Source organism: Solenopsis invicta, chromosome 10 (assembly GCF_016802725.1).
Source record: "Solenopsis invicta isolate M01_SB chromosome 10, UNIL_Sinv_3.0, whole genome shotgun sequence".
NCBI classification, from domain to species: Eukaryota; Metazoa; Arthropoda; class Insecta; order Hymenoptera; family Formicidae; genus Solenopsis; species Solenopsis invicta.
This window is the reverse complement of record NC_052673.1, coordinates 7,793,179-7,810,686: the sequence shown is the minus strand read 5'-3', so window position 1 is coordinate 7,810,686 and position 17,508 is coordinate 7,793,179. Positions and strand designations below refer to the sequence as shown.

Genomic DNA, 17,508 nt, shown 5'->3' with positions numbered 1-17,508 from the left:
ACGCGGTAAGAGAATGGAAGTTATTAAGCGCAAAGTTAAGTGACCACGTGTCCTACCGCGTTGTGAAGTTTCGCGAATGCGCGAAGGCGGAGCGACGACGTCGTCGTCGCATCTTTCGACTCGCCGCGCCGGTGAGAATCGTGCAATGCGCGCATGCGCGAATTAGTAGGTCGCCTGCGCTCGGTAAACTTCGGCGGCGCTCGGTTGACCGCTTCGAATTCGAACGCGCCCACCGACTCCCGCCACACATTCAGCGGCGGCGGTCAGTCGGTCGATCGTACGCGACACACGAGGGTTGCGAGTAGTCGCGAGGAGCCGCGAGAATTCGCGAGAGGCACACGGCCGCGCACGCGACGAGGAAAGACGAAAAGGGATCGTGACCAGAGCAACTGGATAAAAACTATTGACGAAAAAGGCATCGGACGGAGAGGACAAGGAGGATCCGGTGGATTTTCTGTCGTCGTCGTCGTCGTCGTCGACAATCGCGCGAAGACGAAATAAATTTGATCTCTCCTCTCGATCGAGAGTGTTGAGAGATCGATCCTCGCGTGCGAGGACGACAGTTGTCAAAAGTGTGAAGTCGGACACGAAGAGGAACAAGATATGGTGTACGGTGGAGGATTCGACATGGTGGAGACGGTAAGTTTTGATTTTAAATTATATATGTTTGTATATATTGATGCGTTTTTTCCTCATGTGTTTTGCTCAAGATATGAATTGTTCGTCGTAAATTCTTTTCAAAGAACAATAAAAGGATAAGAAAATGTTGTAAAATTTTGTGTTTTTGTCATTAATAAAATTATTTTTGTATACTTTAATTACCGTTTAGTTAACCGCTGTTTACTCTCACTTGCCCTGTGAATTTTGAGAGTTCTTGACATTTGTTTTCTTATTATTTTTTTATATTGTTTTATAATATTGTTTGTTGTATTTTATTTTAAGTGTGTCACGTTGACAATTAATTTGTTTGAGAATGCAGTTACATGTATTATCCTAAGTGTGTTATATTTTAATTTGTTCCAAAGGAAACACTCTTACAATTAGTTGATCAAGTAATATTATTCCAATAGAATTACATCTTCGCTAAACTAAAATACAATTACAAACAACTACAAAAATTTTACAACTAGTTGATTATTTTCTTGAATATCGGATAATTTTAAAGCTTTCTATATTTTGATACGAAGTGAAATTGTTTGTGTAAATTTATATTAATTTTTTATAGTTTCTAACGTAAAACAATCTATATTAGAGAAAACTGGGTCTAGTTGATGACACAAGAGGTGAGTTGGCATTGTGTTTCGTTTTTATGTATTTGTGACAAAAAAATAATATAGAAGAATTATTGCAAAATATGTCTTTTATATTAAAAATATAATACAATATTTTATGAAAATTATTCAATTTTTTTTTGCTACATAAAAACGGAACGCAATGCTAACTCTCCCCTTGGGCAAACTAGCCCCGGTCTCCCTGTGTTAAATACCATAAGTTCGAATACTATAAGAGTAAACTCGAAAATTTTAACAGATAAAAGTACCGTACATTCTTACGTAGTTATATGCGTGGTTTATTATTATTGCCACATTTCAAACCGACCAGTAATTATGTGTCGCGTAAATAAAGGTGTAGAGAAGGCATTAAATGTCCAAACGAGGAGAGGATCGCAGAGATCTTCCTCCAATCGCAGATTGCGAGTCGCAGTAGCTACGGCCCTGCCGAAGAAAGACACGAGCCGGCGAGTTGGTCGTACGAAAGGCTAACTTTCGAATCTACCACCACTATAAGACTGGCAATGTCGATAGTTAGGCACGAGAGAACCGAGAAATTCACTCAGCTGGTACGTGATGGAAAATTTCGCGGTAAAAACAGAGGCGAAACCCGCTGCCGATCCGCGGTTTTCTTGGCGGCGCAACTTTTACCGAGCAGATTTATCGTCTTCCGCAAAACGCGTCGCCTCGGCAGGACTGTCATGCGATTGTTGTGCTAATCGCGCTGTTCTTCGATTTTGCGAAGCTTTTGATTTCTAAATATTATTTATTTCTTTTTATTTAATTTAATTTATTAATTGGATTAACCAGTTTAAAACGGGAGTACTGTATGTATAGTAACTTAAATTTTTTTGTAAACGGATTGATATTTTTTAATAAATAAAGTATTATTTTAATCAAGATTTTAGGCTTTACATTTTGATGTAGAGTTATAGATATGTTATCATCCATTTCCATTATACTTGTAATTTTCGACTTTTTAAGGTTGCATTCGCTTATATAGTTATTTAATAAAATTCGAAAAATTTTTCTTATTTTACGTCTCATAGCTAAACACTTTCCTTCTTATATTAAAAAGATGCAAATCATTCAACAAACAAAAAAAATTTATAGTTTGTATTACTGGAGTGGAAAAAATAGCGATCTAGATTTGAATGCAACAAATGTAACTGATTCTGCGCAAGTGTTGTTTTCTTATAAAACAATTACTAACACAAAAACACTTTTAATGCATTGTTATTTACTAAAATCATCATTTCGAATTAAAAAATTTTTTAAAACATCTTGAAAGAATTAATGTATTGTATATTTTTATATTAATTACAGTTTAATTTACTTTTTATTCTTTTAGAAGTAAAAAAAGTTTATTCTTTTTTAGTAGAACTAGAAGATCAAACTGAGTCTGAAGTTAATTATTAGTTCAACATTAATAAACATAAATTGAAGATCGAAGGGATTTGAGATATAATTAAAAATTGTATCATATACGTAAGAATATGAAATTAGTATTATGAATTTAATATTTTAATTTAATCTTTTTATTTTTTTACATAAAAAATAATTATTTACATTTGACATAATTCTAAATTACTCTTTTTCTTACGATTAAATAATTTACAGCTTAATCCTCTCTCTTTCTCTCTCTCTCTCTCTCTATTCAACATGAACAGGATATTAATAATAGTTTTTGATATAATAAATAATTTAAAAAAACCAATAAATTATTAAATAAAATCTAATAAATTAAGAATAAAATATCTGATAATTATATCTTTAAAATTAATTAATTAATATGAAACTAGAATAATATAGCAGAGCTACAAGATGCGATCTTGTTAGCATAATATTATGCAGATAGATAATAGAAATTATTAATAATGAACATTACATATAATAAATGATCTACCCTGTGAGCTTATTACATTTTTTTTATCGTTACTATACAATTTAGTAAGTAATAGGTAATCATTTGAAGGTAATCGACCTATCATTTCATGTAGTTGAAAACAAGCGAGCTAATTATAAAGATAGAAAGGTTTCGTGAGATCTTCGTGAGGAAAGTTTATCTCTCGCGATATGCTCGGAGAACACACAGAGATGCAAGAGGTAGTTGATATGAGGCAAGTGATTAAATAATATATTTTAAGGCTTTTTCCTGATAAGTGAACTTTGCTTTTCAAATAGTAGATTGCATTTTGATAACACGTGCTGATTATCTCCGTTTTTGTAAGACACAATTAAAATATTTACATACGAAATCTCTGTCTGACGGTGTATAAAAAATAATGCAAATTACGTATCGTTACACAATAATATGAGAAAAATAGAAATATAAAGTATCATTTTTATAACAAAATTTCTTATAACAAACTTTATGCATGCAATTTTTGATATTAATGACGCATGATAATGACATGTCTCTGATATAATTTTGATCGCATAATAATTCTAAATAACAATTAGACACAAATAAACTTAAAATACGTTGAAAATCAATTTTAAATGTTTAAAATAAAATTTGATATGATTTTAAAACTATAACAAACGTTATAAAAACATTTTATAAGACCTTAAAACATTTATTCTTTTTACTTAAAGTTTAAAGTTTAAAATACTTTTTTCTAAACCCGGAGAAAAGTTATGTTTAAATTTATGAAATCGTTTTCTTAATTTGGTTTGTTTAAGTTAATGTGAAAATATCTTTAAAGCAAATAAAAACTCATTTGATTTTGAGAAAATTTATAAGCCTTTTTTAAAAGTAATTAAATTGTTTAATAAATTGTTTAATTTAAACAAATGATTTTTTAATTCAAAGAAAGGACTGACAGAAATGTAAGAAATAACTTAATTATACTGGTTTTAAAAATATATAATATTTCTTTCAACTAAACACAACCAAACAATCAACGATCAAAAAACTTCTTAAAAAATCTTTTTATTAACCGTACAGCAATGCACAAATTTCTTTGATTTAAATGCATTTTTTTAACTCGAAGAAACTTTTCTCTGAGTGTATACGAAATTTCGACGATTTAATAAATTTTAAATAAATGTTAAAAACGTTTAATAAACATTTTTATTATAAAAACGTATCGGTTAAACATTTCTTAAACGTTCATTAAACGTAAATGGTCTGCTTGGAATAAATTGTATAATACATACTTTCTTTGTGCATTTTTATCCTTTTCTTTATTTCGTTATTACTTATTAATTATTCAATTCTTAAAATTTCTCTGAGAAATTATTCATTATCCGACTGGCGGCGCAGCAGCAGATAATATTATTTTTCCGTCTCTCTAACATTTGTTAAATTCATCGACTTTGTCTTAATCCTTGATAAATCTATCATTGCTGAACGAATTTAAACTTTTTGTTCCAATCGTACAATCAAAGTCTCGCTTCAGTCTTTGTCCGGGTTATCATGAGAGTTTTCGGCCGCCAATACGGAGAAGCACGTGCTCATATCGTGCGAAACTTATTGTCAGCGATAGCCAGGCAATACTGGCATGCCGTTGGCGACCTGAGTCTCGGCCGCGTAAACAGGGTGTAATTAAAAAATGTCAGTAGCCGGTCTTTGTGTGCCGCGGGTGCATTGTACATAGTAGGCGTCCTTGCCGGAGCCGATTCGAAATCCTGTCTCGCGCGGGCTCGCATTAGCGAGGGCGTGGTTGGTCGTTCGTTCCTGGTCCGACGAGGATAGCCAGCCTCGTAGTAATTGCACCAGACTCGTTTCCACCGTACGACTTTTACGGTTTCGACTTTTCCCCGCGCCTCTTACCTCTTTCTCTCTCTCTCTCTCTCTCTCTCTCTTTTTCTTTTTCTTCCTTCCTTCTTTGTCGACGTAACGAAACTTACAACTGGATGTCACCTTGCGAAGATCTGCTCTGATTTTAAATAACTACACGACTGGTTATAACCTCCGACTTGATCACTATTCCCTCGCGTAGTATTTTAACTGAATTTTACCTGAAATCAGACATTCGATCCGAGTGTGGTTCGTGTTCCGACGCTGCGATCAAGATATTTAATGTTGAAAAGAGGCGAGAAAAGACGGCGGTCGATGGGATTTTTGTCGAGGCAGATATGAAATATATTCGCAAGGAAAAAAAAATACTATTCTTATTATCGTTATGAAAGCTTTCTAGGTTCCCCCATGCATTGCGCGTATTGTTACATGCACGAGAAAAGTTATAGATAATATACGACACGTAAAGAGCTATTCACGGAGGTATTTCTGTTCCTATACTTATCGATAGTACATAAATTATGCAGAAAACGTTAAACGTCAAGTTCTCTTTTTTTTTTCTTACAAAGCTAAAGCAACTGCTGATATTTATTACGATAAAAGTTCGCTATTTATTGTACACAACGTCGGAGTTGAAGGTGGAACGCGTCTTTGATCGTTAACGCGAGAAACATTTTCGCGAGGTGAATTAAATGGATTTATTCGAGGACTAAGGCGACCCTCTTGGTTTTCTTGGAATTGCGACATTGCGTCTCGTCCTCTCTTCGTGCCCTTTCACCTTTATTCTTTTCTTTCGTGCGCTTTTAATTTCACACAGATGTACCCTATATATTTTATCTTTAACAAAAATCTCGTTAAGTTCGTTTAAATTAATTTCGTTATCTCCATCTCTTCAATTCTTTTGATTATTATTTGTACCTACATTTTTCTCAATAATTTGAGATTATATTTACCGAGTTTAGATTTGGAGAATTTTTTTAATTGTTATGGAGAATGTTTCTAATTGTTCTAAATGTGCTGCTGTTATAGACTTATCATTTTTGAAGAATTGTGGAGAAATGAATAAATAATAAATAAATATAAAGCAACTTAAATTCGGCAAATTATATATTAGATTTTGGAAAGATATTTGATTTTGGAAAATTTGTGTGTTAAGATTATTAACTCTTTATAGTTTAATGGTTTTTTTTTTACTGTTTTTCTCTAAGTTTTTCTCTCATTGATACCTGACAATGTTTTTGAAAGTGTTTCTCTAACTAAAATATCTGAAAAAATTTTGGAGCACTTCTCCAACATTTTAGAAGATGATTACACAATTATTTGACCCTGAACATTTATCGCCACTTTTTTTATATATGTTTGAATTTGAGACAAAGTCAGCAAAATTTGTTGTTACATTAAAAATATTTGATAATATGAAGTAATTTTGGTTTATAAAAAATAGGAAAAATGGTAATATAAAATTAAAAAAAAAAGTTTTTTTGCAATACAATTAATATTTTATTATAAAATTGTTCACATAAAAAAATTTCTATTACATTTTATCATACTCCTAAAAAGATAGAATTTTCTCTACAGAGCGTTTATTTCAATATGGATTTGTCCTGAATCACTATATTTGTAGCAATGAAAAATAATTTTTCACTCATATTACACATTAAAATTAAGATTAAAAAACATGGTTCACTTATTGGCAAAAAAAAAATGAAACTTTGCTGCTCCAACTGGGTATTTAACTTTTCGCTGTATGAAACATGATTGATGAAATACGATGTCACTTGGTTGACAAGTTCTCATTCTCAACAACTTTTTTTAAGGAGTGGAGCCGATCTTATCTGTTTATTGTGTAATAAATAATTCAAAATTAAAAGTTTGCTTGTGCCTTTAAAGTCCCAATCCTATAAGCGTTACAATATTATTTAATATTAATAAAAAATGGTTATATGTCAACTCTTGATAATATTATATAAATATTATATGAATATATGAGAAGTAAATAATATTATTTACTGCAATATTTTAAATTATTGGGAATATTATAACTTTTAAATGTAATAATTAAAAAGTTTATGAACATTTTACGCATAATAATTTATTTTAATTTGACATTTTCATAATATTCCACATACAATATTCTCATAATATTAAAATAGTATTAAATATATTAAATAATATTCTTGGAATATTATTTTAATATTATTTTAATTTGTAGTAATATTTGTATAATATTTTAGGAATGTTGTAGCGCTTATAGGAAATTAGTTAAGTACGTAATATTTCTGGGAACACATTTCAAAATATAAAAATGATTTGGAGCTTCTATTTGTAGTTTTGAAAATATCATCGTACCCAACTTATTGCACTCTACGTCTGTTAATGTTTGCCTCCCTAAATATTACGTGAATAAAACATCTAGTTATTATCCAAAATAATATCGTTTAACTAATGCAGGCCTGTGTGCAAGAAGCCACCATCCTCGCTCGGGGATGAAATCCCCGAGATTCTCAGGATCTCGATGGATGTGCTTTTTGAAAAACTTTCTAAATCGCGTAGTATCTGTCAGAGGGTTTGCGGCGTGTGTGCCAGTTTAACTCAGCGCACACGATCGTGCGGTACCGTTCTCCCGTACTTAAGGGACATGAAAGGTCGCCGATATTGCTAACGCAAGCGGAGCATAAGTCGCGAGTTGCGCAACCTCAGCCGGCCCTCGCAAGAGCGACGTCGGGTTGCGTGTCGGCGCCCGCGATCTACGATCTAGGATCGATCTCGGGGTTCGAAATCGAGGACATTAATCAGCGTTCGGCGGCGCTTGTACACGTGGGTGGCCGTTACTGACGCAAATCGCAAATGGCTCTTTCTCCGTTTGCTGCGTTTACCCGTGTTGCGCGAGGTAAATCGAGCGAGGTCGAATCTCCTTGGCGAGGCAAGGCAGAGCAAGGCAGAGCAAGGCAGAGCAAGGCAGAGCAAGGCAGAGCGAAGCGAGAGTACTTGGATTTTCGAAAGGCAGTTTCAAAGGTCGATCGCCCCCTTCGATACCTCTCGGTTCCCATCGAGAAAGCAAGCTCGTGCAGCTCAAGCGCCCCTGCGTGAAAAAAAAGGATAAATAAGAAATGAAAAAGAAGAAGGAAAGCGTTTCTCCGGGAAATGCCACATGCGAGTTCCCACGATTTATTTATCGTACGGAGCGCAAAGCGGTAGAATTTATTCCACCAACATGCGAATAAATAACCGTTGAACGATGTGCCGTAGGTTATTGATATAGGTAAAAATCCTTTTACCTCTCAGCATTATAATCGTACAAATCTCATTATTAGGAATCTATTATTAGGAAATTCTGTTCGTCCGATAAAATCGGTAAACTCCTTATAGTTTGCGGTCAAATTTTACGTTTAATTAATTTGTTGCGTAGAGAATTAGGAAATTGTTTTAAGATTTGTTTTTTCTTTTTATGATTTATTTTCTGCATGCACGATCGAATTATAGCTATGTGAACTCGTGATATTTATAACGACTGGTATTACACTCCGATATCCTTTGTTACGTCGTGCAAATGAAGCATTTGTCGCCTTCACGGACGTGCATACCGAGCTGTCTTCGAGACTTCGATATTTTATTAACACGCAATGTTGATTCAAGTCTTGTATATATTGTAATATGCATAAAAAAAAATTTAGTAAACCATATTTGGATACAATATTGTGAATGCATTTTCTTGAAATAAGGGATTGCATTTGTTTATTTAAACTACATAATTTTTCTATTAAGTAAATTATTCACCAATTATAAAATAACATACGCAATTCAATTATTTATTAAAATACAAATTTTATTTTCTAGAAATTAGTGATTTTCCAATACTAATTTAATTAAAAAAATAATTTTTCTATTAGGCAACTCGTTCATAATTTGTAAAAAGTACAATATAATTTTCTACAATATAGTAAATGTTTATTTAATTAAAGTCTTGGAAATATTTATTAAAGATTATAGAAGTTGTATCACAGAGTGTTAGTATGATAACTTTTTTACTTAAAATTAAATATTTAAACTGATTTAATCGTCTAACAATGTACGAGTATATATCGTCTTAGAAAAACACAGTTACTCTAGTAGTATATATTGTCTATATAGAGTAAACAACGTATTATTACTACAAATTAAATGTTCTTTGTGTTTTAATCGGATATATTAACTCTATTCAAATATAATACATTTTCTCAAATGTGAAGTTTTTTATGTTCAAGTAAATATATTTATTTTAATATCATTTCCTTGATTTAAAAAAATAGTCTCCTAAGTTTAAACATGAATTATTTTATACTAGCCAATATTTATTTAAATTAAGATAACAAATAAATATATTTACTTTGTATATAAAAAACTATTTTTTTAGTGTGATAATTTTAAAAAGTCTATACCTCTTCTAAGTAACTTATTTATTATTTTTGTAACATTGGAAACGTGAATTTAAACATTTTTTAAATATTTCAATATGAATTTTTTTTTATATTAAATCTGAATCTTTTAATTTTTAAAATAATATAATTAAAAAAAGTTAATTTACTAGATTTCAAGAAAAAAATATTTTTTAATTTTAACGTTTTGTTTTACTATAATTATAATTACTATAATTAAGAGAAGTTTGTACTTTAAACATCATTTATTTAAATTAAACAAATATAATTTTAATAAATATATTTACTAAAATTAGAGATAAGTTAAAAAAAATTTTTTTCAATGTAAACGTTTTTTTTTTCTTTTTTTCTTCTTGTTTCAAAAGAATTTTTCCCGATTCTCAATCAAGCGACAGGCTTCCCATTATTCATCGTAAATGCATAATATTTTCGAACGTGTATTAAAATTCTCTCCCTAAATTAATCCGTCTGTTTTCGGCTCGTAAAAAGTCCTTCAATTTTTTAATGATTTTATAATTAGACAAGATTGTAATAAAATCTTTCTAAAGTTGCGCGAACTCGCTGACGAAGATCGAAATACTCCCGGCAGCGCATAAATTACAATGTCATAAATTACAAGTTCTGTATTAGCCTACGACATACAAGGACGCAGCCGAATGAAAGATACGTGCATTACGTTATATTCCGTACATTGAAAGAAAAGTTTGATAAAAAAAGCTAAATGTTGAGTGAAATAATGCTAATTAAATATTTGGTTAAATATAACCAAGAATAACTTTGCTTTTCTAAATATTTAGCAACTACACTGAAACAAATTTTTTTATATTCAAGTAAATATTATTTATTTTAACATCATTTCCTTGGATTTAAAGCAATATTTTCCAAGTTTAAAAATAAATTATTTTATACTAAGTTAGCTAATACTTATTTAAATGAAAGAAATGATGTTAACATAAATATAATACATATTTACTGGAACATAAAAAACATTTTTTTCAATGTAGTTTCGGTAAACATCTAGTAGTTCGATAAACATCTTCTAAATTGGAATATTGGGTATAACCAAATTTAGTAATATATACTAAATACAAAAATAAAATTATTCTTTATTATATTAACTAAATGTTCAATTGGTATTATTTCACTCAACATTTGGTAAGAAACTTTTTTCAATATGTTAGAAGGCTGTACACGTTCGTTCGCACCTCTGATACATTGCTGACGGTGTTACCGATACTTTACGGTTAATTCCACCGTATTGGGGCAAGGCATACGGGATTAACTGTATACGTACGGGAAGTCATAAGGGAATAAATATAGCGCGTCTGATATATCCCGATAATCGATCGGATTCCGCGATTGCGACGGCCGTCATATTCGGAGACCGGACGTAGGGAGGCCGAGTAAGTCCTTAGCTGTCAGTTGATCAGCGAAGAAGGAAACAATAAGGAAGAGACTATGAGCTTGTTTACTATGATGCGCTTTGGTACCGTTGCGTATGTTCCAGTTATCTCGTAGGCAGCGTGAACTATGCCCTATAGGTTGGTTAACGTGCGTGTTAGACACGCGAATGAAAATCTCAGTAATTGACTAGAAACAGTCGATTAAATTTCTAACGTGTGCGTGTGTATAAATACATTTAAACAATAATTAATGGAATATAGGTAACGCTTTGGAAACATGAAAATAACTTAATCTACTTAAGATGAAGAAAATTTGCGGGATGTTTATGTTTTTGCGTCACTGAAGAAGATTTGAAAGAGAGAATCAAAACGTTTAATGTTTCTACAATAAATTAATATTATTTTTGCAATTAAAATTTGCGCCTTTACAATCGCTCTGTTACTCTCATTGGCTCCCTTTTTTCATTTGTGGTATTTTTGAATAAGTTGAATAGACTCGTATATAAATAAGAGAGAAATAAGGTGTTATTTCTCAGTCACAGCAAACGTAAATTGAAGTTATTATAGAAATAATGTCTCAAATTAATTTGATCAACTGTTAATAACGATGCTATTCGTATCTTATAAAATTATAATAAACTTACTGCTAAAAATATTAACTTAGCCACATAGTAATAGAATTCTAACATGGAACTCTCTGATTCCTTCGACCAATCTTGGCGGAAAAAAATTTTACTAAATTCTACACAAATTTAAGAAACGCAATAAAAATCTATAAAAATGAGAATTGAAACACTTTTTAAAATTTTTGTAAATTTTTGTATTTTTATTTTGCTACTTCTACAAATTTCTCTCTCGGTAAAACTTCGTTAAGTACAACAAACTACAACGTTCTACACATTTCTAAATAGTTTATTCTGGCAAAAAAAAAATTTTATGAATATAATTACAGAGTTCTACTAAAAATAGAAATTTGTAGAAATTATTAGTTTTTTTCGTAAAAATATTTATTTTTACAAAATTTTTATATATGTATTTAACTATTATGTATTTAACAACAGTGTTAATTTTTGCGTTATTTCAATTCAAATAATATTTTGGCATAGAATTTTGTAGAATTTTTTCCGTCAGAGGAGAAATGACAATTCCTCTTATTTCTTGTATTATTTACGTTATCGGTCTAATATTCACCTTATTATTGTTTGTACATGTCGCATGAAAAAAGGCGTTTTCTCAAATTAGTTATTGCGACGAATGTCATCATATATTCAAGGTAGTTGAATTGGCATGACACCCGTCATTGTATGAAAAAGTTTCAGATTTAAATTCTGGCAGGGGTGATATTTTTTGCAATAAGTCTTTTTTACAGGTATTTAAGCATCATTAAAATTGGATGATCAACTTAATTCATGATATTATTTTTAATTTTGTGATTGCGTTTCAAGTTCGACAAACTATATCATGTGCCTATTCTATTGGCATGCAGCCTATAGAACTAAAAAATATATTTAATAATTGACATAAAAATATTGTTAAGCATCGCTTCGACCGAGAGAATGCTGCTATCTTTTATTTCTTGAATACGTTTACTTTAGTCGAAATCCATGGTTAGTTTGATTTGATCTTGGGTCAATTTTATTACCTGATTTCACGTCAGCGTATACGTTAAACTCAGTTGGTTGTCAGTACGACTAAATTTAGTTCGAGGAGTGTCGCGAGGACCGACATTCACCAGAGTGATTTGTCATCGTTCCGATGTCTTTACTTCTTTTCTGTCGATTAAACGCTGTCACGGCTACAAATGTCATAACATGCGCAAAAACAAGTCCCAAGTCGATTGCTACATTCTAAGCACATTACGTAGGAGTCGTACTTCACGGTGAGTCCCGTTCCCAATAGAGGAAATAAAAGTGACAATACAACTATCGACTTTTCATCGATGTAAAGAAGTACTTGACATTTCTTCGACGACTTCATTCGTAGTCGCTCCTTGCAGCCTCTCGTTATTGTTTTATCACGCGCGCCGGCAAAAACGCCTTCCTCTACGTACGCGTCTCTGAAAATTATTACGTGCGCATAATTTGCTTCTCGTTTCTTTCGATTCTCTCTGCGCAAATGTCTTATGAAAATATATATAAATATTAATAATGTTTCCTCTATTTAGGATGGAATATTATAGTATTACGGCAGCATTATGAAATATAACGATCTGTTGATCGTAATAATTGATTTTTTATTCACATTTATTCAAAACTCGTCATTGTTAATTTTCTTTATTTTATGACTTTAATAAACATTGTCAGCAAGAATGTCACAGAAAAGTATGTACATTTAGCGTGTTCAGAGAAAAGATTATAGTGGTGGTAATAAAAGTGATACTACCCAGACACAAAGTTTAAGATCGAGTCAGAAGACATCTTCAAGACATTTATAAGACGTTTTTAAGACATCTTCAAGACATTTATAAGAGATTTTTGAAACTGTATCTCAAAGACATCTAACGATCCAATTTTAGACTTTGTGTTATCTGGGTATATAACGTTTATATGTATTATAGAATTAATGCACATTCTTCAATACATTACGTTATGATTATTGCAACTAAATTTTCAGTTGTAACAACTATAAGATTACTTGTATCATCATGGCAACAATATTTATACAACTATTAGTTTATAGTGAAATAGCATTTCATCTGTAAATGCACAATTACATAGTTATGTAGATCTTACTACAAATAAGTTATGACAATTAAATACTTCCAGTTCACGTACGGCCGATTAAGTATACGACCGGAGTAACTATGATAGCAGTGTAACAGTAAGGAATGCGAATGAGGGATCCCGAATCCGAATCTCTCGGTTTGATTTAATGTTTCCGTCACTTACATTTGCATTACTATTTTTCTGTAGTTTATCCAACTATTTTACTACATACGGTTAATATTATTGCTATCACTTATTATTGTTTGTATTTTTATTACACAACTTTTTAATACATGTTGAAATGCTATTTGAGACTGGTTTTCACAAATTTACAGTTGTTGATGCGATATTTTTCTCTAAGTGCGTCTAGAAAGATAAAAAATATATCATTTTATGAGTTATATTACGTAGAAATCAAATTTTGCTGCAACAGCTGCATGATCGAACACTTCTCTTTTCTTTTCTTCTTTTTTTTTTAAATGGAAAATGTCAAGCGTCGTAAATGTTTTATTAGCATTTAATTTCTAGTCCCGTTTTGTTGGTTGCGCACGTAGGAAAGAAATTTTCCTTGGAGTCTTAATTTGCGACTCCCTTCGATCGTTTAGAGGCGTAATCGCGCTTTCTTCCAATTCGCCTCGGTTATGCTGCGTACGCCGTGGTATTTACGCGTAGCTACGTGATCCTACGTGTATGTACGCGGGTAACCGCTGCGGCAACCGAGTTTCTTCGGTACGTGACTTTACCGTTAGGCCGCTTCTCCGCTTCTTCTGTCCGCGAGTTGCCTACATACGGAGCAAGCCACTATACGCGTTTAATGAACGAGTTTTCGATGTTACCTCCCCCCCCCCCCCTACATCACTCTTTCGATCTTTCTCTTTCTCTTTTTCTCTCTCTTTCTCTCTCTCTCTCTTTCTCTCTCTTTCTCTCTCTCTCTCTGCCGCTCTACGACGGTTGAACGGGACGAGCGATTGATGATCCCCTATTGGCTATTCCTGAGTCTTTTAATTTTATTAGTATCTTGAATAGGTCATCAAAGAAAAAAATTAGAAATTCTTTAACTCTACATGTGTCACGTGTGATAGTCGAAATTTCGTGATAGATTAATATTTGTATAATGATGGTGATAAAATTGATTTTTATGATGCGCCGAGAGAAAAATTATGATTAAAGTCAAGAAATCTTTTCTTTAAACTGATTTGTTCAACTTGAAGTAAAATTATTTTTGAGAAAAATAAAAATTTATTTGATTTCAAGAAATGACGTAATTAGCTTTTACTAAAGTAAATAAATTATTTGTTCAAATTATTTATTTAATACAAATAAATAACTTTTTTATTCAAAGAAATACTGATGGAAGTATAAGAAATAATTTATTTGTTTTTCATTTAAAAATATATTTCTTTTATTTAAAAAGGGATTTTCGTTATCCAGCCAAATTACTTCTTTGATTCTAATAAAAAGAAGTAACCAAGAAATTTCTTCACATCGAAGAAACTTTTGTTTGACCGTATAGCAATGCACAAACTTGTTTCATACAAACAAATTTTCTCTGATTCAAAGAATCTTTTCTCTGAGTATGCAGATTCTAATAATTAGAAAAGTGTATAATACATTAGGAAAAAAAGTTATTTAAAACGTAGCACAGTCAACAAATGTGTTTACACTGATTGTAAGTGAAAGAAAAAAATGGTTGTAATTACTATAATTTGATTTATAGTCATTTTTGGTACCAACTATATTATATTTATAGTTGTTTTAATTATTATATATATTGTGTTGGATAATTAAAACAACTATAAATATAATATAATTAGTACCAAAAATAACTATAAATCGATTAATTATTCAATTTATAGTTATTCGTTATTATTACTATTTAAATAGTAAGCTATATAAGTTAAAAAATAGTTCTTCACTATAATTGCATTTATTATATTTATTATACTTTTACTATCTACATCTTGACGTTTTATTATATCATTTCAAATTATCATAATTCATAGTAAAATTTTGTCATAGCTGATAGAAATAGAATTATAAACACAAGATTATTATTATTACCAATATTAAAGTAATACAATAACTATAAAAATGGAGTTCTTATTCATAATTATCCTTCTGTACACATGTGTCTATAGGCATGTCGAGTTTTTTTTTTAATTGGCTAAGATGTTATTTTTTCGCAATAATATTACTATTCTGACTTCATAATTATGTTCAAGTCCGACGAATATGTAGCGCGCAATTTGAGTTGAAAATTGTAAAAATTAAAAATTAAAAAATTATTATTCGGCACCAAGAACCGCTATAACTGATACGGGTCTTGTGTTTTAATTTCGTTAGTCCTATATAACGGTCTTGTGTTTTAATTTCGTTAGTCCGATATAATGGATTATTTCTCTTTTTTACTCAAACAGAATTTTATCAATCTTAAACTTTTCCGAACAAATTTCAATGTTTATTAAATAATGATTTTAATAGTTGAGTTAAATAATTATTTAGTAATGTAGAACAGATATTGAAAAATAAGTTTAAATTTTTTGAAAGCTTAGAATAGTAAAGAAAGTTGGGCTGAACAAAAAAAGCTCGATGTGCCTACAAAGTAAGTAAAAATATGTGGTTCCATGAAGGATTATTTTACGATTACAGACATAAATACCAAACATATTTTTCTTAGTAGAATGCACGAGGACACATAAAAAGATTTACGAACTTTAAAATATTAATGTATTTTGTTCTATATGCGTAAACATTTATGCAAAGGTAGAGCAGTTTGAAATATAAGTTTTCCTTATACCTCATTAACAATGCGCGATTTCGAGGCAAAAGAAGATATTCTTAAGATACCTGGAAGGTTTGCAGAAGCAACAAGAGCGCGAGAGGCATCGTCGAGAGAACACGCGCGCAAGTTTCATTTGAATAGAATGGGTCGATAGTGATTTACGATACTCGATGCCGTACACACTCGTGACCGTTTTCCATTTCTCCTAGCTGCTCTTTACCGCCCCGGCCCGCCTCTTTATGAGCGTCGTATACACGTCGATATCAGAAAATCCAAGCATACCCGCGTGCACTACGCTCGCTCGCGCTGTGCCTACGATTGGGCAAGTGGAACAAACGTGTACGATCGACAGTTACGACGAGTGGCTAATTGCAGAAGTGTGAAAGTCTGGCGCGAATCTCTTTTCCGAAACATTATAGTTGTCTGCAACTGATTGCTAATAAAAGCGCTTCACGATGCATTATGCACATCGTTACAACAAATCAAATGGAAAAGAATTATTTTACACGAAAGTTACAACGGATCCTCTGAACCGATACAGTAATACGAGACGTTGCAATTACAAGCACTATTTTTAGAATCTATAATATTCTTAAAATATTATACATATATTATTAAAAATAAAAACAATAATTCCAAGAATATTATTTCAATATTTTTAATATTATGTTAATATTATGGGAATATTAATGTTATATGTCCATTTTTATGTAATATTCGTGATATGTTATTTCAATAAACCACGTAGAGAATTATAAAAATGTTCTACAAATATTATTTTGGGCAAAAATTAATGTGAATTATTATGTATAAAATGTTCATAAACTTTATAATTATTACATTTAAAAGTCATAATGTTCTAGATAATTTAAAACATTAAAGTAAATATTATTTATTTCTTGTAGAATCTTATAATATTATCAGGCGTGGATACCACTTTTTATTAACATTTCAGAAATATTAAATATTAAATAATATTATAGCGTTCGTGAGGAAAGGAGTGGCAAGAAAGTAATTATTTTTTAAAGTGAAATTAATATGCATTCCGCGTGCACGGAAAAAAGAATGATAACTATTACCACATTTGATAATTGTTACCAAATCTTTATTGTATTAAAAATTTGGTAATTATTATTAAATTTAGTAATAATTAGCAAATGTTGAGTGAAATAATGCCAATTGAATAT

At 31.0% G+C, this 17,508-nt stretch overlaps 1 protein-coding gene across 1 annotated transcript in view; it reads left to right on the top strand.

Moving 5' to 3' along the window:
- Positions 1 to 516: 516 nt before the first annotated feature.
- The window catches only part of LOC105202446 (DNA-binding protein D-ETS-4), a 59,928-nt gene continuing 42,936 nt past the window's right edge, over positions 517 to 17,508 (top strand). The window contains exon 1 of the mRNA XM_026136465.2: positions 517 to 639. Coding sequence (XP_025992250.2) covers positions 604 to 639 — 36 coding nt within the window. The 5' untranslated portion in view covers positions 517 to 603. The remainder of the gene's footprint in view (positions 640 to 17,508) is intronic.